The sequence below is a fragment of the Azolla caroliniana genome, unplaced genomic scaffold, assembly GCF_043228905.1.
Source record: "Azolla caroliniana isolate FFs.n. ecotype wild unplaced genomic scaffold, voAzoCaro1.0.p SCAF_13, whole genome shotgun sequence".
In the NCBI taxonomy this organism is placed as follows: domain Eukaryota; kingdom Viridiplantae; phylum Streptophyta; class Polypodiopsida; order Salviniales; family Salviniaceae; genus Azolla; species Azolla caroliniana.
Window position 1 is genome coordinate 19,914,735 of NW_028230448.1, and position 23,102 is coordinate 19,937,836.

General features: G+C 39.2%; 1 protein-coding gene across 4 annotated transcripts; it reads left to right on the plus strand.

Annotated features, from left to right (window-relative positions):
- Positions 1 to 11,175: 11,175 nt before the first annotated feature.
- LOC147856585 (uncharacterized) lies at positions 11,176 to 22,464 on the plus strand. Of its 4 annotated transcripts, none has more exons than XM_087329467.1 (19): positions 11,176 to 11,726; positions 11,925 to 12,472; positions 12,602 to 13,893; positions 15,080 to 15,277; positions 15,371 to 15,466; positions 16,189 to 16,338; positions 16,462 to 16,602; positions 16,738 to 16,798; positions 17,356 to 17,462; positions 17,822 to 17,945; positions 18,032 to 18,681; positions 19,042 to 19,134; positions 19,225 to 19,588; positions 19,695 to 19,747; positions 20,586 to 20,646; positions 20,730 to 20,770; positions 20,869 to 20,931; positions 21,047 to 21,171; positions 22,116 to 22,464. In XM_087329467.1, the coding sequence occupies exons 2-18, from the start codon at positions 12,388 to 12,390 to the stop codon at positions 21,134 to 21,136; spliced, it is 3,669 nt and encodes a 1,222-aa protein (XP_087185593.1). In that variant the 5' UTR covers positions 11,176 to 11,726; positions 11,925 to 12,387; the 3' UTR covers positions 21,137 to 21,171; positions 22,116 to 22,464. The 4 variants fall into 4 exon arrangements, with proteins under 4 accessions (XP_087185593.1, XP_087185592.1, XP_087185591.1 ...); XM_087329466.1 differs by lacking the exon at positions 11,176 to 11,726 and having other exon boundaries at positions 12,140 to 12,245; positions 12,362 to 12,472; XM_087329465.1 differs by lacking the exon at positions 11,176 to 11,726 and having other exon boundaries at positions 12,149 to 12,245; positions 12,353 to 12,472; positions 21,047 to 21,178; positions 22,150 to 22,464.
- Positions 22,465 to 23,102: the final 638 nt, after the last annotated feature.

Consider the following 23,102-nt stretch of genomic DNA (forward strand, 5'->3'; position numbering starts at 1 on the left):
AAAATATTGCTTTGCAAAAACACATAGTTGCTAATTTACATGAGGTTTATGAGCCTTTATTGGCTTAGATTGATGCATTTTAGAGAATTTACAATGAAGACCTTTATAAAATGGTTTATACTAAATCTTATTAAGGCTTTGAATGTAGAGAAACCAATGCCACTACCCTTGTTAGCCAGCCATGTGGCATCCACATCAACAATTGCACACTTTACATCCATCGAAAAGCAAGTTGTTGTTCCCATGTCTAATTACAAAGTGATTACTAATTATAATAAGCAATGTTTGATATTACAAAAATAGTAATGTAAGGGCACATTACCACATTGACCACCCTTGAGCAAAGGAGAAAAGACAAAGACAAAATATCATTTGGGTACCATACTACCAGATATTATCTTATGTAATATCTTGGAAGTTGAGATGAACTAGTTTGAAAGAATAGGGCTATGCCTCACAAATAAAGTCTTAATAATTTGTAGTGTCTAAGGGGTACGTAGTCCCATTTATGTAGTCTAACTCCTTAGGCTTCCATATCAAGTGTCACATGCCCTGATAGGTTTGTCCCAAGTCTTAAGGTATGTAGTTCCCCACTTGTCCTACCCTTTACAATTGGTCCCTAAACTTATACCTATAAGTAAGAAAGAATGTGGTGTAGGGAATAATCTAATTTTAGCTTTAACTTGATGAGTTAATATGGAACTTTCTTTCGGGGCATAAATTGTTCAACATTGATTTATACTTGTTTGAAGGAGTACTTAAGCAATCATAGTTTTTCTTTGAAGGGTGTTGTGTCATCGACTCCCTTAAAAGTCGAAGCAAATTGCCAACCTATCCACCCACTCCTCGGGAGCTCACAGTTTCATGCTTTGTTTCACTCCCTGGTTCATAGAGTAACAACCGTCTAAGTTGAAGGTCACAGGTTCAAGTCCTATAGGATGTGTATCTTCATACCAAAATGACTCAATGTTGGGGAAAGGAAGGACCTACCATGTTAGCATCTATTGGATTTTTTTGGTTTGGATAATTCCACTTTACCTCTTTTCCCGAACCTTAAACCACAACAAATATTCTTCTTGTCAATAATGATTGGTATCACATTTATTTATTTGGGAACTTCACACTTTACCACTCTACACATCATGATCTGTAAAATACGGTAATCATAGGAAACTAGATGTGATGTTTTCACCTTCCAACCACGACCCTTTTTACAACATTTTATCCTTGTAAAGTTGCCCTATTCCCTAATCAATTAATTTCTTATTAGTTATTATGGTCTATTCAAAGCATTGTGTGCTTTAAACCCTAGGTTAGGGAAGTCATTGTAGTCATATGCCTCAATTATATTAGTGATATAACATTACACCCACAAAAGATGTGTTTTTGCCCTAATGTAATTGACTAGATCTAAGATAATTTGTTTTAGTAAAAGATGAACCATCATCTAATCCAATTTATTACCAACAATCACAAGAGAATCCACCTAATATCAAGAGTATATTACTAATCAATAAACAAAATTAAAGTAAACAAAAGGTGAATAGATTGGATAAAAGAACCCATTCCTCCCAACAACCCCCAAGCTATGATCTAGACATAGCCAATCTACCACCAATGTCCTAGACTGACAGATACTAGGATGACTAGCACCCTGGAATAAGTAACACAATTGTTGCACCAAAAGCCTAGCCAGCACCATTGGTGTTTTAATACTTCAATACTCCGCCATAACATGTTTTATGATGGTAGCTAGGCTCATATTTATAATTCTTCATAAGCCCCTTGAATAAATGCGCTTTTCTAAAATACTCTCAATTCATCGGTTGTGAAGGTCATAGTAGTGTATGCACCTATCATTCCTTCTATCAAATCACATTAGTCCCTTCCGAACATTAGTGAACATTCCCTTCACTTATGTTTTGTAAATATTAGTGACCTACCCTCACCACCCTTCAACTCATTCTTCACAAAAGTTCTTAAATAAGTTTGACAATGGTAAAACCGATGACAACATGATCAACATTATAATCTAGATGATGCAAGTTTGGACAATTGGAAATTTAAGCCAACAATCATTTATAGCTTCCTATTGTTTATAACAATCATATATTAAAATGACTTTCATAGAATTGAATGGTGTTTTGGATTATTAAGAGGAGTTCAACCACGAATTATGTGGTACACAAGCAAAAGCCCATGAAATTTCTCTAGAGCACTAGTCGAAAGACACAAATGACTACCATAATATAATCATATGCATGTCGATAAATGGTGTATTGATTATCACAAAGCTACTAGCAAGATGCCCAAGCTTGATATTTGAAAGAGAATGAATTTTCTCAAAGAGAACAAAAAAGAATGTCGATGAGGTGTTGAGAAAAATATGAAATGTATATTACCAAATTATTGATAAGATGAAATAGTCAATGAGTGCGGTGAAGATAAATTGAACAACAAAAATGGTGGTGGTAGCAAAAATTGACAAGAATGTAGAAACTTAAAGGTTGAATCAACTTGGCCTTAACAAAGCACCAAGAAATTTAAAGGTCAAATTAACCTCCCAACCATGAGCTTTTATAACATGTCATGTTAACAATGTGCTTTATTGGTGTGATGAGTTCCTTTGAAGAGGCCAACACAACTCATACCTTTGAGCGTGGCACATCCAAGGGTCACTATCGAGCCCTAAGGGGTTGCCTTCCTCGCAATGGACTAAACCATGGATCGGGGGACGTCACTCCCAAATGGCAAAGACCATGTTATACTCCGACACATATAAGGACTTATCTCTCCTTTCCATGCAATTGTGGAAGCGTTGAAGGATTCTTAACTTAAATTAAAATTAACACACCTAATCACTACACCAGTTAAAAAATATGTTTATCTTAATTAAGTAAATAATTACCCAATAAGAAATATATACGACGTCTTAATTGTATAGATATTTTTTAAGTAAAAAACATGTATATATTAGTTGTAATACCTTATATATTTATAATATTAGTTTCCTAAACGGTTAAAAAACCTCATAATCAAATGTGTAATCCCATACCTCCAATGCTCTTATCCACTAAGATTGAAACTCAAACCCTTTGGTTATTCACCGTTTATTGCAACAAATATCATTATATATATTACATTTGATTTATCTATATGCAGGCAATTTGCTTTAATTCTCCTCCTTGTTAGCCATTGTTTCTTATTCTCTCTTCCTACCTCACATGAGTTGATATTTGCCTCTGTTTCACACAATCCCTCATTTGTGTTGAGCGAGCAAGCTCAACCGGATCCGGATTGGCATCCGGAAGGATGAGCTGGATCGGTATCCGAAAACAACTGGCCAGATCGGGGAGACGGATCGGAGAGTCGGATTCGAGTGTGAACCGGAAGCCTAGTAGTAGCCTAGACTACTAGGTAATCATTGTCTTGTAGTTAGTGTCAGTCACTTGTATGAGCATTGATGTACTGTCAATCCTTTTGAGGACTTGTATAAATAGTGTTTTTTAGCACGTTGTATATACAGAGTTTCAGAGTGATATTTTGAATTGAGTTTATGTTCTACTCTCTCTCTCTCTCTCTCTCTCTCAATTTGTCTCTCCCACGCGTATTCTTTGTGTTAAGTTCTCCATTAAACCTTTTCTCATTTTCTGTTGCTATCCTGCTGAGCTGGTTTGTCTAATGCTTCTGCACACTAACTTTTACATGGTATCAGAGTGCGAGGGTTGAGAACCTCTGTAGCCGATAGACGCTTTCGAAGACAAACCCTAATAACTGGTAACAACAAACAGAAGTATGGTGAGTTCACTTCCAATAGAGAAGCTCGACCAGAGCAACTATGCGTCCTGGTCATATAAAATGCACCAATACTTGCTGGGGCATGGTTATTGGAGCTATGTGGAAGGAACTAACGAGGTAGCACCGGAGCCGACACACAATGAATTCCCGGTATGGGAGCAAGGAGCAAGCCGAGTATTGTACTGCCTCGAGTCATGTGTGCACGATCAGATGCTCGGTTACATAAAGGATGCAAAGACACCGAAGGAGGCTTGGGAAAATCTACGGAACATTTTCGCCGCGAGTACCGCAACCCGTAAGTTGCAGGTCTGGCAAGAGCCGAACAACATTCGGCAAAGAGACATGTCGATTACGGATAAAGGAGATTTGTAAATTGTGACGCACTTAGGTCTATCAACGTGACGGTGGACGAAGATGAGATGGTACAAATCTGCCTTAGTGGTCTAGCGCAAAGGTACAGGCCAATCCGGACAACGATCTGCACCAAGGAGAAGCCACCGTCCTTCTTCCACTTGCAATTAATGTTGATGATCGAAGAAAACCACGCAAGTGGGTCTAGGACCACTCGATCGGACGACCAGATGTTGTACACGGAGATAGATCGGCCCCATGGACTTGGTGGACGAGGTGGGTTGGCACACAATGGAGGTTGCCGACAATAGCAGGACCGAAGGCACAGAGGTAGTGTTGACAACAATTCCGGACCCTCCACAAGCAGGGGGAGTCAAAGCAGCGTCGGAAGCCGGCAAGGAAAAGCTGACATGGAATGCTGGTATTGTGGCAAATAGGGCCACAGGGAAAGTGAGTGCTGGAAGAAGCGCGCAAATCCGGACAAATCCGGATCCAACAAGGCCGGTCGGGAAAATCGAGAAAGCTTGCACTACGCAAAAGGATCAAAAGGATCCATAACCGGGAAGACTGGATGCAGGTGCGGTTTACACACCTTGGGTGCTTCATCGAGGAAGAAGGCCGGATAATCGCGCAAGGGCGCAGGGAAGGGAGGATGTTCATCCTCAACACAAATGACGTTGGCACCGCCATGTTTGCCAAAGGATAGAAGATTGAATCAGAAATCGATCTTTGGCATAAGCGAATTGGCCATGTCAACTACCAGAGGCTTCAGGACCTACAATCGAAACAAGTTGTTTTCGGTTTGCCGAAATTTAGCGGTCGGAAGGCCAAAATTTGTGAAGCTTGCCAACTCGGGAAGCAACACCAGCTTCCATTCCCCACCGAACGAAACCGGAGCCGTAACAAGCTCGATCTAATACATTCGGATGTATGGGAACCGACATAGAACGTTTGTCTTGCCGCGGGAATCGATACTTCGTCTCCTTCATCGACGACTACAGTCGGCACACGTGGATCTACCTCATCGAACGGAAGAGAGAAGTCTTCGAATGTTTCCGGAACTTGCAAAGCTTAGTTGAACGGGAAACAAAGAGGAAGATCAAGTGTTTGCGATCGGATGGCGGAAAAGAATACTTTTCCAGCCAATTCAACAATTATCTGCAGCAGAATGGAATTCAGAGAGAATTTAGAGAGAATTCAGCTGCAGATACACATCGGAACAAAACGTTGTGGCCGAGAGGAAGAACCAATTGATTGTCGATGCGGCAAGGGAAATGTTGGAGGAGAAGAGCATGCCCCAATTCTACTAGGCTGAGGCGGTCCGGATGACCTTCTATATCCAAAACCGGATCGAAGACAAGGTGTTTGCACATGAGTTGTATTTCGGGCGGAAGCCGAATTTGAGGCACCTTCGGATATTCGGTAGCATAGCATATGTGCAGGTACTGGATGAGAAGCGGAGGAAGCTGGATCCGAAGTCGGAGAAGGGCATACTCATCGACTACTCGCATGAACAGAAGGGGTATAAGTGTTATAACCCCTAGACTAAACAAGTTCGAGTAAGTCGAGATGTCGAGTTTGATGAGTCGCCATCATGGTACTCCCTACCGACTCCAACTCCAGACGAAGACCCTATTTCAGAGGATGATGTTAGTGAACTCGGAGAGGTTCAAGTAGAAGATGAAGACTTCGGCATTCTAGAAGAGAGTTCGATCTCATTCCGGCTAAGTAGACTGAATGAGCGGCTGAGTCGAGATGCCCAGTCGGATGAAGAACCGGCGAGTAGTGGAGACTCTATCGTGCTCTCCCTGCGCAAGGAATCGAGGAGACGGTTCACGCGCAAAGAGAAGGGGAAGAAGAAGATGCCGGAATACGACACCGGCAGTGAAGAGTCGGATCGGAGCGGATCTGACCCCAGAAAGCATGAAGGCGGATCTTCAGAAAGGAAGTCAGAGCCGCCCAAGAAGGGCCTCAAACCGGCTAACGGAAAGTTATGCCGCTCAATCCGCCTGAAGAACCCCGTCCAACAGTACGGGTACAACGAGTACATGGCACATCACTATGCGTACATGACCAAGGTGGTGGAAGTGCGTGAGCCAGAGAGCTACGCAAAAGCGGCAAAGGACGCAAATTGGCATGCCGCTATGCAGGAAGAAATGCGGGCACTCGATGCCAACGACACATGGGACCTTGTTGACCCTCCCCGACATTGTAAACCGATCGGATGTAAGTGGGTGTACAAGGTAAAGTACAATGTTAACGGTTCAGTTAATCGGTACAAGGCCCGATTAGTGGCGAAGCGATACGCGCAAAATCACAGAATCGACTACGATGAGACCTTCGTTCTGGTAACTAAGATGACAACGGTTCATGTAGTATTAACGGTTGCTGCGGCAAGGGGGTGACATCTTCACCAAATGGACGTGAAGAATGCATTTATTCAAGGTGATCTTGAAGAACGGGTCTATATGATCCAACCCCCCCATTTCCAATTGGAGATGAACAAGTCAACAGTGTGCCGACTCAAGAAGTCTCTTTACGGTCTGAAGCAAGCCCCTTGAGCTTGGAATGCGAAGATCACACACTGATTGCGTAAGATGGTGTTTGTGACCTCAAAGTCCGACTCTTCATTGTTCATCCGGAACGGTCCAGACGGTCTGATTTGCATTTTGCTTTATGTAGATGATTTAGTCATCACCAGACCTGGACTTAATGAAATCGACCGAGTGAAGGCCCAACTGTCGGATGCATTTGAGATGAAGGACATGGGGGACCTTCATTATTTCCTTGGGATCGAGGTGATCCGAATCCCCAACGACATATTGCTCTCACAACGCCATTATGTGTTGAATATGTTGTACAAGTTCATCATGACGGAATGTCGACTTGTCTCTATACCCCTGGACCGAAACCAAAACCTCCGTCCTGACTCCAGACCGGCCTGTGATGAGAAACGGTTCCGACAAATTGTCGGAAGCCTCATATACTTGACAATCACTCGACCTGACATCAATTACTTGGTTAGAGTGATCAGCCAATTAATGCAGAAGCCGACCGTCGAGCACCTTCAGTGCGCACATCAGATACTCTGGTATGTTAGCGGCATGAAGGACCGAGGACTGTTATACCGACACGGTATAACTTGGAAGCTAGTTGGATATACCGATGCCGACTGGGCTGGTGATGCATCGGATTGCCGATCCACCTTTGGTTACATGTTTTCTCTAGGTAGCGCGGTTGTTGCGTGGAGTAGCAAAAAGCAGCCAACAGTGGCTCTGTCGAGCACTAAGGCTGAGTACCAGGGCGCTACCAATGCCACCTGTGAAGCCATCTGGCTTCGGCGATTGTTGCGTCACCCCCGGATCGAGGTACCGACCCCAATCTTGATCTACTGTGACAACATGAGCTGCTTCAGCTCACCAAGAACCTTGTATTCCATGCTCGAACAAAGCACATAGAAGTGCATTATCACTTTGTTCGTGAGCGGGCCCTGAGCGGTGAAGTTGAACTTCAGTATGTTCACACGGATCGACAGGTTGTCGACATCTTCACCAAGCCCCTAGGATCGGACAAGTTGCAACATTTTTCGGAGATGCTCGATATTCAACATCTCGATGTGCCGCACTTGAGGGGGAGAATAGGAACGAGAATGAATGGCACCGAACAAGGAGCCAGAGAGGAAGGAAGAACCAAGGGGGGAGATCAGCAGAAAAAGGAAGTTGAGCCGACCGAAGGAGTCGGTACATCCGAACAAGTCGGAGCAAGCGGCAGTGGCAGTAGAGGCAAGAAGGACAGAACCGACTGGAAGAAGGCCAAGTCCCGGACATGGTTCGATGTGGTGAAGGGCCTAAAAACGGAAGACGAGTTGGAAACTACCAACTCAGACAAGAGCTGGAACGAATCGGAGGAAGCTGATTTGGTTCAAGATTCGGAGAAGTCGGATCAACTAAAGGCCAACCGGACGAGACGGTAGTTGAAGTCGACACCGACAAGGAGGAACCGATGGATTGACAAGCGTCGGAGTCATAACATCGAAGGAGCTGAAATGGGCCTGTTGAGTAGACAAGCCGACCAAGGAGGTCGAGGTGCACAGTACCAGACGGGCCGCGGGAAGCGGAATCGAACCGGACGAGGAGCGCGAGCAAGGCGGAACAACGCTAGAAGGAGCCGGGTGGAAGGACCGACTGCCACAAACACTAACTCCACAATCCGACCTCAAGTTGAGCTTGAGGGGGTGTGTTGAGCGAGCAAGCTCAACCGGATCCGGATCGGCTGAATAAGCCAGAGCTGGATTAGTATCCGGAAACAACCGGCCGGATTGGGGAGACGGATTAGAGAGCTGGATTCGAGTGCGAACCGGAAGCCTAGTAATAGCCTAGACTACTAGGTAATCATTTTCTCGTAGTTAGTGTCAGTCGCTCGTATGAGCATTGAAGTACATAATACTTCTGTTAGTCCTTTTGAGGACTTGTATAAATAATGTTGTTTAGCACATTGTATGTACAGAGTTTCAAAGTGATAGTTTGAATTGAGTTTATGTTCTGCTCTCTCTCTCTCTCTTTGTCTGTCTCTCCCACGCGTATTCTCTGTGTTAAGTTCTCCATTAAACCTTTTCTCATTTTCTGTTGCTATCCTACTAAGCCGGTTTGTCTAATGCTTCCGCACGCTAACTTTTACAATTTGTAACATTAACCATCACACATGTATAAGTATCAAGTTGAGTACTTGGGGTTGGTGAGAGCAAAAAGTATTTCAAATAATGCACAATGAAGAGTAGAAGTGGATTATCAGAATGCCTTCATTCTCTCTTTTAAAAGTCAAAGGACAATATTTGGATTTCTTTTTTGTGTGTACAATCTCATATTAATATAAATCCAATTATGAAAGAAAATCTCATATTTTAATGAACAAATTGACTTACTAGTTTTTGGACTTATTTGGTCCTACAACAAGATTGAAGTTCTCGTAGTACTTGACACTAATGGTTCTTCAGCTCAAACCTCGTACTTAAAATGGGGAATTGAGAAGATGGTTTTTCAATGATGTCGTCAAGACTAGTAAAGCTTGTTACTCTCAATTTCACAAAAACCAAGGCTAATAAAATTTCGGACAACTTTGCATTGGATCATAAAAGAGGTACAAACTATAACAAGACATTTTGTGCCATGTATTGATGTAGAAATGTCAATGAAGAATTTATCGCTTTGGTATATATGGTTACCTAAGTAATATGTCATGCCTCATTGTTAGAATTCATTGAAGGTTTGGAACCTGGGTTCAAGTCTTGAGGGTGATGGATATTTGATCTTCAAAACTTTTGAAAGATTAAAACTTTGCCCCTAAAAACATGGCTTTGCAAATGACTTTCCATAATCCAATGATCGGAAATTTAAAATTGTATCATTGCCTTATACAACATTGGTAATAATAATTAGAGAATTGAGACCAAGACTCTAATGTCTTTGTTCACGATAGTGGAGCTCCAATTGGATTAAGGGTAATAAAAGGTTTGGATGGTGAAGACTTTATTAGAGGTTATTAGTGATTAATTGGTTTTGACTGGTTGAAGATTATTAGTTGTTATCAACCATTGATTAAGTAATTCACGAGAATATAATAATTAAACAATCCGTGGTAGAATTAGGCACAAGTTTCGATTGAGATTGTCTCTAATTGACATTACCCTTTCACTTGTTATTGTCAAGGTGACAACTTCCTAACTTTAACTAATTCTATTTGACTTTACAAAACTTTGTACTTCCCAAGAAAATCTTCTCTCCCTCTCTCAATCTTAGTCTCATATACTTTGCCTTGAACAAGTTTGATACAATGCTCTGCCTTTGATCATATTTTACTATGCTTTCCATATTTCTTCGACCAAGCCTAATCCTTGCGCAAATTTCTCTCACAACCACAATGTGCACTCTCAATTGCAACATTCATTGTTAAAGTTCTTGAATATCGAGAGTCACTACTCACTTTCATATGTATTACGTGAAATGTAATATTTTTGGTCTCATAGGTCATATTTGACCTTCAAAGATGATAATAAAATCTATCTATCTATCTCTTGACACGCATTTTGTCTCTTTTTTCCATAAATAATGGCTTTCATTATGAAAGAAAAAACACACACCACCATGACTAACTTGCAACAAAGTAATAGAACCCTTTTAGGGATGTAAATACTATCGCTATGAAGATTACGAATTTAATCTCACCCTACACACCAATTCAAATGTCAAATATGACGATATGTGACCTTGTAGAATTTCTCTCTCTCTCTCTCTCTCTCTCTCTCTCTCTCTCTCGCTTCTTGTCACCTGCAAGGTTATCTTACAAAGATTCTCCCTAACCTTGTCCACACAACTCCGAAAAAACTTCTTCTAAAAATACACATCGTTTCAAAAAAATCTCAAAAGATATCCCTAAAAGATTGAACCACACGAGTTCCTCGCTAAAAGTAGACATCAATCTTGATAAGGGAGCTTAAAAAACCACCAAACAATAAAACATTTACAAGTTTCCCTAAGAATACCCTCAAAAATCTCAAAAAACATCCTTCTCCACTTTCCCCACTAAGGATAACAAAGACATCAAGATCTAGGTCCAGATGAAGCTGAGCAACGCATGCACCGGATGCAGCTTTTCGGTGATGTTGTGCAAACTTCCTTGGCGATACTTCCCCTAGTCCATCTAGAGTTTCGAAAAATCTTTCCCACCAAAATAATAAGAAAAGAACAGGGTTATCTTATCTCCAATGTCCTCACAGAGTTGACGCGGGCATAAATAGACCAGAGTAGAAGAGGATCAAGATCCATGCCAATGCCATTTCCACCACCGTCACTAGGTGTTTGATGATGTTTTACAGACCCCCCCAACGCCATCTGGGAAATACGGGAATTCGGCCGGCCGTAGTTTCGGACATAGGACAAAAAAATATACCTCTCTCCAATATACTCACTAAAAAATGGAGACAACCAAAATCTTGGTAGGAAAGGAGAGGAGCCATGCATCACCACCATCTTCTTCTTCTTCTTCTTCTTCTTCTTCATCTTGATAGCTCAAGTGTTCCAAGAAATCGAGCTCCGTTCCTCTTAGGGTTTTCACCGCTCTCTTCGACAGATCCTTCTTTACTTCCGCTTCCTTCTTCTTCTTCTTCTTCTTCAACTCTGAGATATGCTGGTAGAAGTTTAAACCTCTATCCTTCTTCAACTCAGATCAAATCCTCACACTGTTCGTCACCTTCTCCTTCTTCTTTCTAAAGAATAGCTTGCAGAGCAAGAAATTCGATTAGAAAATTAGAATATCCGTAGAACTGGGGATATCTCCAGAGTATCTGGCTATGGAAGATCCTTTATTGAAGGAGAAGAAGACTATCCGATCTCCTAATTGGTTTCCGTCATCACTGTCCCCTTCAGGGGTTATCAAGCTTGTTCCTCCAGCAAGATTCAGCATCCTGTTCGAAAATGCTGCTTTTGATGATGATTATGTGGTCACAGACGAGCCTGCATTTCGGAAAGAAATCAATTACTCCACATGTAATGGCAATGATAGAGAGTTGCAGGATGTTCCGGGTAAGTCCAAACTTGAATCAAAATGCCACGGCCAAGTAATTCAATCCGTTGGAATGTGAATTCTGATTAGCAGCAATTATGGTGCAAAATAGGGCATGATTAAGCTATAATATTGGAAAGATGCTCCATTTACTAGTGGAATAGGAATGATGGCACAAAAAACTATCGTTTGGTGATGAAAATATTGGCATTTTCCAGGTGCTTCAACTGTTCCAGAAAATGGCAGAATTAGTGCTTTCAGTGCAGAAGAACTGATGAAAAAATGCTTGCCTAATCACTGTCATGGAACATTGGATTCTCCAGGTGCATCTAATGTTCAAGAAATTTTTCATGGTTAAGTTAGATACGGATGCTTGAATCATGTAGGGGAAATGACGGAAACATAATAATAATGCCAATTTGATGATGGGACGGTGGATCTTCCAGGTACACATACAAGTCTTCAAGAAAATGACAGAAGGTCTGTGAATGCAGACACATATAGAAAACGTTGGTTTGGTGATAGAATAATGGATCCAGGTGTGTCTCTTGTTTAAGAAACTACTGTGGTTAGTGTTGGATAAAAATGCTTCAGATAAAGGACAACTGATGGGGAAAAAAATGCTCATATGGCGGTTGAGGGTTAGATTTTTCAGATGCATCGACTGCTAAAGAAAATGCCATGATTAAGCTGGATGAAAGTGCGTCAGATCATGCAGGGGAGGTCACGGAAGACTGCACTTTTGGCCTTGAAACATCTTGTCCAGGTGAGTTTGTTCAAGGAAATTTGTAGTCATGGTCAATTAGATTGAATATTATAACAATAACTCATATGCCAAATATAATTTGGAACTGACAAAAACAATGCATGTTTGGTAATGTAACTTTTGATCCAGGTTCACATTCTCAAGAAAATGCCATAGCTAGGTTGGATTGGAATGTTTCTACAGATGCAGAAGAACTGGTGGCAGAGAAACAGTACAGAAAATTACCTCTTTCATCAAGAAATTTGATTGTCTTGCTTCATCATGCTTTGCGCAATGGATTGAAGTTCAGTTTGAGGGGCACGGCCCTCAAGGACGTGTTAACACAACCTGTAAGATCAGCTAGATTCTTTCTAACTTCTTCAAAGTCAACAGAACTGTTTAATTATAAGGAGGCAAGTTCTTGGCCAATGAAAGAAAGAAATACTGACAGAAGCAAACAAAAACGATCAATTCAATCTCCAATTCTTCATGATGAATTGGTGAAGGAAAAAGAGGCATCATCAGAATCTGATGTTAGTGCCAATAATTCCCCTTTGGTTTATGAATTGGATAAATCCAACATGTGTCAGCAAGTTTTTCCTGGTAATTCAAAGCAAGACCTCAATACAGGTGATATTGCTCCCAAGACAACATTAGAGAAGCTTTATTGTAGAGGTTTTGGGACAGGTTCATCTGAAGCTGTAACAGTGCAGCATCATTCTGATCATAGCACAGATACTTCGAGATTTGCTCGTTCACATTACCAAAATCAAGAAGACGGAGTTAATGTAACCGGAAATTTACCCATTACATCTCAGGAATTTGGCGATGATAAAAACTTGGGTGACTATACCACTAGAATGAATCAAAACTCCCCCATGCCCTTGGTTGAATCAATGTCTCTAAGAGATTTTCCGACCACTTGTGGCACTATGGGTAGGATTGCACCATCAGAATGCAAACAGAAAACCATGCCTTCATTTCCTCACGTACAGAAGAATCAATTTCCATCTGAACACGAGGAACACATAATGCTACCCAAAAGCAGCATGGCTTCTTGGCCTAGTTCAGAGTCGCACTGCTGTTTCTTACGACATGTTCCTCATTCCCCACAGATGTGGAATAAAAATTCGCTCTCAAAGGAGCCAAATGAATGGCCAAAATCCATCATTCCTTGTCATTCTTGTCACGAACATTTCCATTGCTCAACATCTACATGCCAGTTTCAACATGACAGCAGCAGGAAGTCTTATCTATGTCAGTCCCCTGCTCATTATGAATACTTCCAGAACCCTTCAGAGGTCTTCCATAGGCCAGCCTCCTCTGCTTATCAACAACATACACCGAAGTGTGGAGGTCAACCTTTAAATATAAGGCCTAAAAAGCTCCTATGGGTGTCTGAAGAAGAAGCAGAGATCATTCGGCTGATTAGACTCTCCCAGGTATTATGAATTTCATAAATGGTTATTATATCTAACTAATGTGTCTATGAGACTTCTGTTGTAGAGAAAACTTAATGAAGGTAGGAAATGACGGATCCTGGATTTGAATTTATGATAGAAATCACAATCTTTGGATGTGATTGGACATTGACTAACAGGCATTTACGCTTCATAAAATAACACAGAATTTTGAAAACAATAAAGACTTTTGTAGTTGTTCGCCGAGTTCATCACAGATGATTCTACTGATCACCTTTCAAAATGCACAGAAACTTAGTCCAGAGGCTTTATGTGTGTCTGCACCTATGCGTAGGGGAGCCCCATGTGCATGATAATAACCTTGACTCAGTTGCTTTAGTTGGATGTGTGACAAAGGTTGTACACTCAGGCCCAGATACCAACATGATTACATATTTGGGCATATATATTTACACACACATCTTTCTTCAATGATACATCATCTATTGTTGAACCAGAACTCATAATGGGTGAATTCACAAGTTCAACTCATGATGGAAACAAACAAAAAATAGAAGGCGGCTCCGTGATATCATTGCAGATCTCGGGTTGCAGGCCATCAAGTTTTTGACATCAGAGACACTGTGATAAAGTAATGTTGCTTCAGGCTGAGGGTGGTGCTTAACTCCAAGATGTATAGGCTCTAGAATGTATGAGTGATGCATGCTTACAGAGACTTTAGGGTCAGGGCCATCATCATGGTGAGTGAAGAAAACACCTGAATTACTTGTGATTGTGGAACAATGCTTTGATTAAATTGGATAACATTATGGTGATCAGGAAGGGGAGTGGTTTGAAACTTGTAGCTAGTATATTTTCATTTTCATCCGTTCTTCAGCTAGCTGAATCTCATGTATCCTTTGTGAAACATGACGGTTGGAACAAGACCTGATGGTTTTAGGCTAGGCACACCAAGTTGTCAACAAACTCACTATAAATGGATAATGAATTAAGATATTGCTGGATTTCCTGAATCCACTATTGTGCAATTCTTGAAAATATTTATGTTTATAGGCCAGGCACAAAATAACTATTTTCAGGGTTTATGATCTATCATAAGCATGTTTTAATTCGTTTATTCTGTTTTTGATAATCTGTAGGTTTCATCTCGTTTCATTTGTTCTTGTTACATCTGTGAAATTGACACATTCTTACATCAATCCAACAGGACATTAGTAGGTGTTCCAGCTCCTATGATGCATCTGGACAAGATTCACCCATTTCAAGTGCAAAAGCAGGACCTGAAATTCCTGAAGATGATAATTTTGGTGATGTTAGAGACGCACCCCATTTTTCAAGCAGATTCTCATCATCATCTGTGGAGGATTTTGGTGTCAAGAGTGTAGAAGATGGTACTCTTAGTATGGTAAATCTTGATAGCATGTGGCTCTTTCACGATACCCTAAACTGAAGTCTTACGCAAATATTCTTACACAGAACTTAATTGATTACTTAACAGTGTGATCTGGATGTAAAAAGTACATTGCGAGGAGGGGATGAAGAAAGTGTTTCTATTAAATCATTACCCACTTGCGATAGTCAGATAAATGTAGAGGTAATATTTTATGCTTTAATATAAATTATTTTCTCAGTTTTCTAGATTAATCCTCCAATATTCCAGCTAAAATGGAACATGCTGGTAAAGTTGTATCTTGTGCTGCTGTCCCTCAAAATAAACATGGGCAATTTTGTAGCAAAAACTATTTGTAGTTAGCCCCATGGAAAATGACATGGCAAAATTGAAACATCTAATGAGTTTTTTAACACATTCAAATACATTTAACTAAAAGAATGCCTGTGTAACGTTGACACCACTAACATCACATCCTAAAGGGATGTGGATGGCGTGCATAAATTTCATCATGTAACATGAGATGCAACTCCTTAATCTGATGTAGGTTGCAGCTTCCGGGTACTTTTATTAATGGGGAAACCATTAATACTTTATTTTTTCATATTTTCCTAAATCATTAACATTACTTCTCTTAAGATTTTATTTTTATACTGATGTTCAAATTGTTGGAATATTGTTAAAAAGTGATAAAAGACAATCTTATTTTAAGTTAAAGACGTTATCAACATGGAAATTTATTCCTTCTCAATGAACATAAAGACCGCTACTAAGAATCTTAGTAACTTAGAAGCAACACAGATGTCTTATTCTTATGTAATTCTTTGATGCTAAAGTATGTCGGACACATTGCATGCAAGATAAGTTGTCTTATTGGATAGCGGGAACAGCGTGATATTCCTGTTTTTATTATGTTAAATTTCCAGAAACAAGCTGCTTCCTGCATTCAGCACTACTGGCGAAAGGGCTTGAAAAGAAAAGAGGAAGAGAGTAAAGAAAGAACACGATTAGAGGCACTAAAATTTGTCTCTAATATGCCTGCTGGGCATGATTGTCTGATGCAGATGGCTATAACGGTATAAAAGTCTTAGCAACTTGAACTGTAAGAGTCGTTGTAGATTAGTGCGTAAAATGTGGTTTGTGCTAAAATCTATCATTTCTCCATTTTAATGGCCTCTGAATCAATTCAAATTCCTCAGGCAATTAGAAGTGGAAATTTGGTCAGATGGTATTCCTCCTTGCACATGGCTGCGAAACTTATCCAAAGTGTTTGGCGTGAAACTTTGAAAAGGAGACATGAGGAAATGATTGCTCTACAATCAATTCCTTGGGGGATGAAGGTTAGTGGAACATACTCAAATGAAAGCATTGTAATAAACACGAGACAAAGAACCAGTTTGTGTTGCTGCTACTGCTTTGGAAGATTTCAGAGAATTAGTCATTGTTTATAAAATGGGAAACTCCTATCTTTGCAGAAGCTTTATGAATTCATTGTGAGAAGGCATAAGAGCAAAGGGCATACAGTTCCAACCTACGGTATTTACTATAAATTATTGATTAAATCAAAATTTATTGATTCCTTCCACTCATATTATTGTGTGGTTCAATAGCTACAAATTTAGCTCGTTTTAGGTCTCTTATTAAAAATTTCGAGAAAGTAGAGTTTTCTTAAATATTTGCAATATCCTACATCAATGATATTGCATCTCTAACATATTATGTTTTATCTTCCAAATATGTAGGTGGTTCATGATATGTTATATCTATTTCTTGAAAATGCAATACAATAATGTTGGCTATGCTTTATGATCTGTAGAGTCTCAATGAAAGAATCCTCCATGTATGAAAAATAAACTTCAATTTAAATGGCAAGGATTGATATGTGTACCTACGGTCTTGGGTTTTGTCTCCCTTCATTTGTTACAATTTCATACAAATTGGGGCATGGACCATTCTTGATTTGTGGCACAAGAGATCGATATTATTGAAGTAAAAGGAATTCATATCTACATTCTGATTGTATGTGTTATTCTTTAATTTTTTGTGAATCACTTGGTCACTTTCATTCAGAAGATGTGGGTCTTTCTGGACAGAAACCTTCACCAGAAGCATGGAACGCCTCCAAGCTGTCATTGAGGGTGCTCGCATTCGGCGAAGACTCAAATCAAGACGTTTGCAAACTATTGTGAAAGAAATAAAGGTTCATGCCAATTCATTAGCTTTAATCATGCCGTGTTTTTAAATGGATTCCCACCAACCAACAAACCTTTGTTGAATTTTCGAAAGCAGATCTATTATGACTTAGATGAGAAAAGGTCATGTGGGGATATTATAGGATGTTAAGTCATGAGTAACTGGGAATACTCTCTTTATAACTTTAACACCTTGCATGAAAATATTGAAATCGCAGAAACAATAGCAGTTGTGCATATACTAAGGGATGTTTACCTTTCTAGTTCTCGTTAATTCATGTTCACTAAAACCATTGCATGAATGGAACAGGAAAAATGAATCATTATACGAATACCATATTTTAATGAAAATGCAATTTTTGTTTAGGAAATCAGGCTACTTGTCCAAGAAATATCCGCTGAGCCAGCTTCAGAACCGTTTCCAAATCTCCTGCCCCAATTATCTATACAGTTGCAACAGAAGATGGTGCAGCTACAGACAGCACTGAGTGGTATTTGAACCCTCTAAATTTGTGTCCATCATCATAATTGTGAAACCTATTGAAACACTAAAAGAGTTAACAATATCCTGTTATAGGTCCACAAGATGCAGCTCGTGTGTTATTGCGAAGGTGTCCAGCAACTCCTTTATTTATAGGTTCATCAAAAAATATACAAGAGGGAAGTCCAGCCTTGGCATCACCTAAGATAATAAACGCAGAAAATTCGGGGAATTTATTTCTAAAGTCTTCAGTGGAAAATTTCTCGAATTCTCAGAAGAAAAGACAACCACCAATTCAGTCTACGAACATCAACATTAGAGAGAAAGGACCTATCGGAAGTCAAGAACCTGTTCCTGATGTTGACCTAAAAGCTCCATTTTCCACTTCACAACAAGTGCCACCACGAGAAGAAAGTTCGCGAAGGCAGCTGGTTGCAAGAAAAGATAGAAATCTTGAGGAAAAGAAAGAGAAGATTCCAAAACAACATCATATTGCAATTTCTCCATTGACAATTAACAGCAAAAGTCCAAGTAAAAACAATGTGATTAGGAAGACAGAACAAGTAATTCAGCTATGGCAGAAGGACTCCAATCTCAGTCATGATATACCTTTGGAAGAAGCTGGAAGTGTAATTGTGGATGATTCTGATTATGAAGACATGTCACAGAATCAGGATATTCCCAAGCATCCATTCTTACGGAGGAAGTCAAAAGCCATGCCTCCTCAGAAGCTTGATTGGTCTAAGGTATTATTACTTCAGAATTCTTCTTTTATATCTATAATTATTGTGTACCTCTATGACTAGGCAATACTGAATTAAGATTTCCACTTGTATCTATTGTAGTGTACTACGTGACATTCTCAGGAAATGTAACATACTTTTGCTTTTAGAGTTCATGCAGTCTGTTAGAGCAGACATAGTGCATCCTAAATTCGAAAGGGTTTGACAGACTATATAATGAGAAACAAAGCAGATCCATATTTTTCAAATCAGTTATAAAGAAACTCCATAATTACCTTTTTGAATTCCCGTTTTTATAAATTTAATGTCTAATGTATGTCCAAGGCTACTAGAAATTATGGAGTACTGTCTTCTGTTTAACAGGTAAAGCCCATGGTTAGTTCTAGATTAGAACCAGAACTGAAGACTCGCCTTTTTAAGCCAAACTTCAGGGGCGCAGCATCATTCAGAAAAAAGGTTTGAAAGTTCATCATCTAATTGTTTCACCAATCTTTTAACGCCGATCACGTTCAGCTTTATAGTAACTATTTCGAGCTTCCTGTGCAGAGAAACTTCAGTGATATTAAGAGCAGACTATTCAACTATGAAAAAACAGCTACTGAAGAAGCGGCTGGACTGGTTAAAAATTCCGAGTTTAAGCATGCTGGTGACATCACTGTCGCAGCACAGAGAAATTTGGTTGCGGATTATGATTTTAAAGAAGGGCAAGTGTCTATGAACAAATCGTTGAATATGCAAAATTCGAAGCAACCATCTCTGAGATATTTCCAGAATCATCAATTAGCAAAGGAAGGTTTCGTGAAAGTACAGGAGCCAGAACCGCAATATAGTATTCCTGTTATCGCTTTAGAAAAAATGGAGAAAAAACATGAGGAATGTCCATATTTTCCACCTGCTCCATTACATGATGGTAGTCTTCTCATTAAATCAGCTAATCATACGGAAAATCAGATCATTCTAGCAGGTATAGCAGTAACCAAATGACTTGACTGATGGACTGATTTCTTAAACTGCAGAAAAGGCATCAATTTGTGGATATGCAGAGAATGAGAGGGCTTATAACTCAGCTGTAAGTTTCTTTCAATTACTAAATTCTACACCGATAATTGAGTTCAGCTCAGAATTTAAATGGAAATGATTCCCTTGATACTGCTATTTTCTTTGTCAATTGTTCATAGAAGAGGACATATGGTGTAATAAGACGTGCATACCAAAAAGGCTATGTCAGTAGAGTGACCTTCCTCACTACAACTCTCCAAAATTTCGTTTGCCAATTTCAAAAATATTGTTAAGTCACCATCTAGCCCACAGAATATGTCCGAAAACCCTATCTCATGTCTACAGGTATCAGTTTCTATTAATGAGTTTGATTCTCCCATGGTTGCATTGATAATATTCAAGCCTAGATGAAAGATTCTCTTCATACCTATGCTCTTGAGCCCAATTGTTACATTCTACAAAAGATTGCATGAAATGGAAATGTTCCACCTGCCAATCCTAAGATAGAGAAGTTCTATCTACCTGTTTCTGTGATGATATCCTAAAACCTATATCTGATGCATCAAAAAGTAAGATGATGACTAATGAAGAATTATACAATGATATTTCATAAGTAGTACAATATGATGGCGACTGTGTAGCCACCAGTGGTTTTCATCAAGAGAATGGGTTTACGGCTATGTCGTCATGGTACCTCATATTCCACCTTAGAAGTGTTGAGTGCACGATTATTCCAAGCTCAAGGTGATTATGAATCAAAGCTCTGTTTCCCTGTCTCTGCCATTTCCAAGCTGTTTTGATTTGGCTGTTTCTGACTACTCTGTATTCCCTGCTTAGTGTTTTTAGCCTAGATAACATTTCCTTGATTATTACTGAAAACATTTTTCATTAAATATGTTGGTTCTCAGGTAGAAATGGCATCATCAGAGCTGGAAAAGATGTTCAACAGTGTGGTCAAACAAAAAGATGGTGAGCCACTTACAGATTTTATTTTAGTTTTATTTTCAACTTGTGGTGTCATTCTGAATGAATACTATTTCTGATATACACAGGGAAAACAAATTCACTTGCCAGTTTCTTTCCTTCAAATCGGGTAAAAACAATGTTGTCGATGCTCAATCTTATAATTGTTGGGTGATTGTTTACTCAATTTCCTTGTTGAATTTCTGGATCTTCATGGCTCTTCTATAGCAAGACAGCATTATTCCAAAACTCCATGCAAGCTCATCTTTATTTAAATTGACCCGACCCGAGGTTTGTTTCATGTCTTGGATATCTGAACTACACCATATTCCATATTATCTATCTGTAGGGCTTAGGATATCACAATATTGCTGTTACCGTCTCATTCTCTGACTTCTCTTGGCAGATGAGTAGAATTCACAAACTTCTTAGTAAAGAAGGCTGTGCCGGACGGGTTCAGCATAAGTGCCTCTCGTTTGTTTCTATACGAGATTGATCATATTCTATTGTAAATTAGCATATCTAACCAAGGTGAATTGTTATTCCTTCTCTAATTCGTCTTTTATCTTCTTCTCTTTTAATACATCTATCTTTATCTGGAGTCTTTTGTTTCATTCCCTCATTTTTCTCCTTAGGATTGGTGAATTTTTTATACCTTTAGAAATAGAAGCTCTAATACCTGCATTCCTCTCTACAATTAGCTGTAGTAGTTGAAATGAAATCATTGACCAAAATGTTTAGGTTCTATTGTCAATAACATGATACAATTACGGAAATAACAGGTTTGGGTATAGTTGCATAAACATGGCCATTCTTCCATTTGCAAGATTTTTTGTTGTTTTCGTTTGACAAAATGATTTCAACGTTTTTGAGTTGTTGTGTAAAGCATCCAATGCTTCTAGAATCAAACGTCTGAAGCTTTGAGCAACAAGGACTAAATATTTCAAAATCATAGCAAACATGTGTAAAGCCGAGGGAATACAGTCTAAGGAAGATGAAGCCATTATGCCTTATAAAGTAGGGTTTGCATTATAAGTATATCAGTATGTAGAAGATGTCTCAGGGTTCCATCTTTCTTTATAATTGCTTAATTTATTCATTGGAGAATAATGTTGATGGATGTCTCAGCACTTAAATTCGTATGCAAAAAAGTAGGCCTTTTAAACGAATGTCGTCAACTAATGGGATGAGAATAGCTTGTTTTCATATTCAACCAAAGCTAACACGGAGACATTAAGACAAATTGAAATGTATACACGTTCATTAATCCTAGAGACTTAACATTTTTGTTGGGTAGGATGTCATTAAGCATTGTTTATTTTGCCATATTGTATAATTGGCAAGCATCATCACTGCCATAGATATAAATTCGTTTACTTTCAGATTTTTCATAGGAATGTTTTGCTGGTCTATAGTTTTTTATTTCTCTATGGAATAATTTATAAGAATTGACTTGAGTGATCAAAGTTATGCAGGTATCTCTCCACTTTAAGCAATCAAAAGCTCCAGTGATTGGGCATTTGACTGCCTTTCCCAAAGCAATTGAGACATCAAATTAGCTTGTTTTCAGATGTTTTCTGATATACAGTTTGTTTTAATACTGAAATCTGTATTATAGCTTGATGGATGCACGCAGTTTGTTTGTGAAGCTAGTGTTGCTTCTGGTGTAAATAGCTTCTACGGCTATTACTACCTTAAACATGGTTATGTACAGTGATCAATATTGTAAATAGATTTTTATGGAGATGTGATATTAGATCAAATTGACAACTGCCATTTGTAAACAATGCTCATTGGAAATAGTGAAAAGTGAGTTGCTTGGTATCTATTTTTTCATAACTAGATTACGTGTACAAAAGAGATTAAATTATGAGATGTCCATGTCTTTCATTGGTATGATTACACAATTCCACCAATAATGTGATGATGCATTGGGACTTATGCCTACTCGTTGCAGCTCCACATTAGATGTTGAATAAAAATGGGTAGGGATTAGTGACATCATCTGTGTAGAAGATTGTATCTTGATGGATAATCATGAAGTAAACTTTGATAGGATTCAAGAGGAGAAGCTTGGCAAGAGCAGCCAATTGACAATCATTGTTTTGTATGTGTGGTACTTTCAAATATATCCAATTACAAGGATGAGAATGTTCTAAAAAATAGAGTTGTGAGAAGACAAGGTTGTAAGATTACATTTGTGTATATACCTCAAATGTGCCATCATCAATAATATAACGTTCAAGTGAGGTTTATAATGTGTCACATTGTCACACTAATTGAGAAAGAATTACACATAACCATAGATCAAGGTTTAACTACATTGCTTATAAATAGGATCTTAGGTGCCCTCGTGGTTGAAACAATAGTTCCGATGCATTTTCATATGCAAAGAAGCATACCATGCTAAATGTGTAGAGGGGTATGAGGTATTATAGCTTCAAATTGAGTTAACGTATATC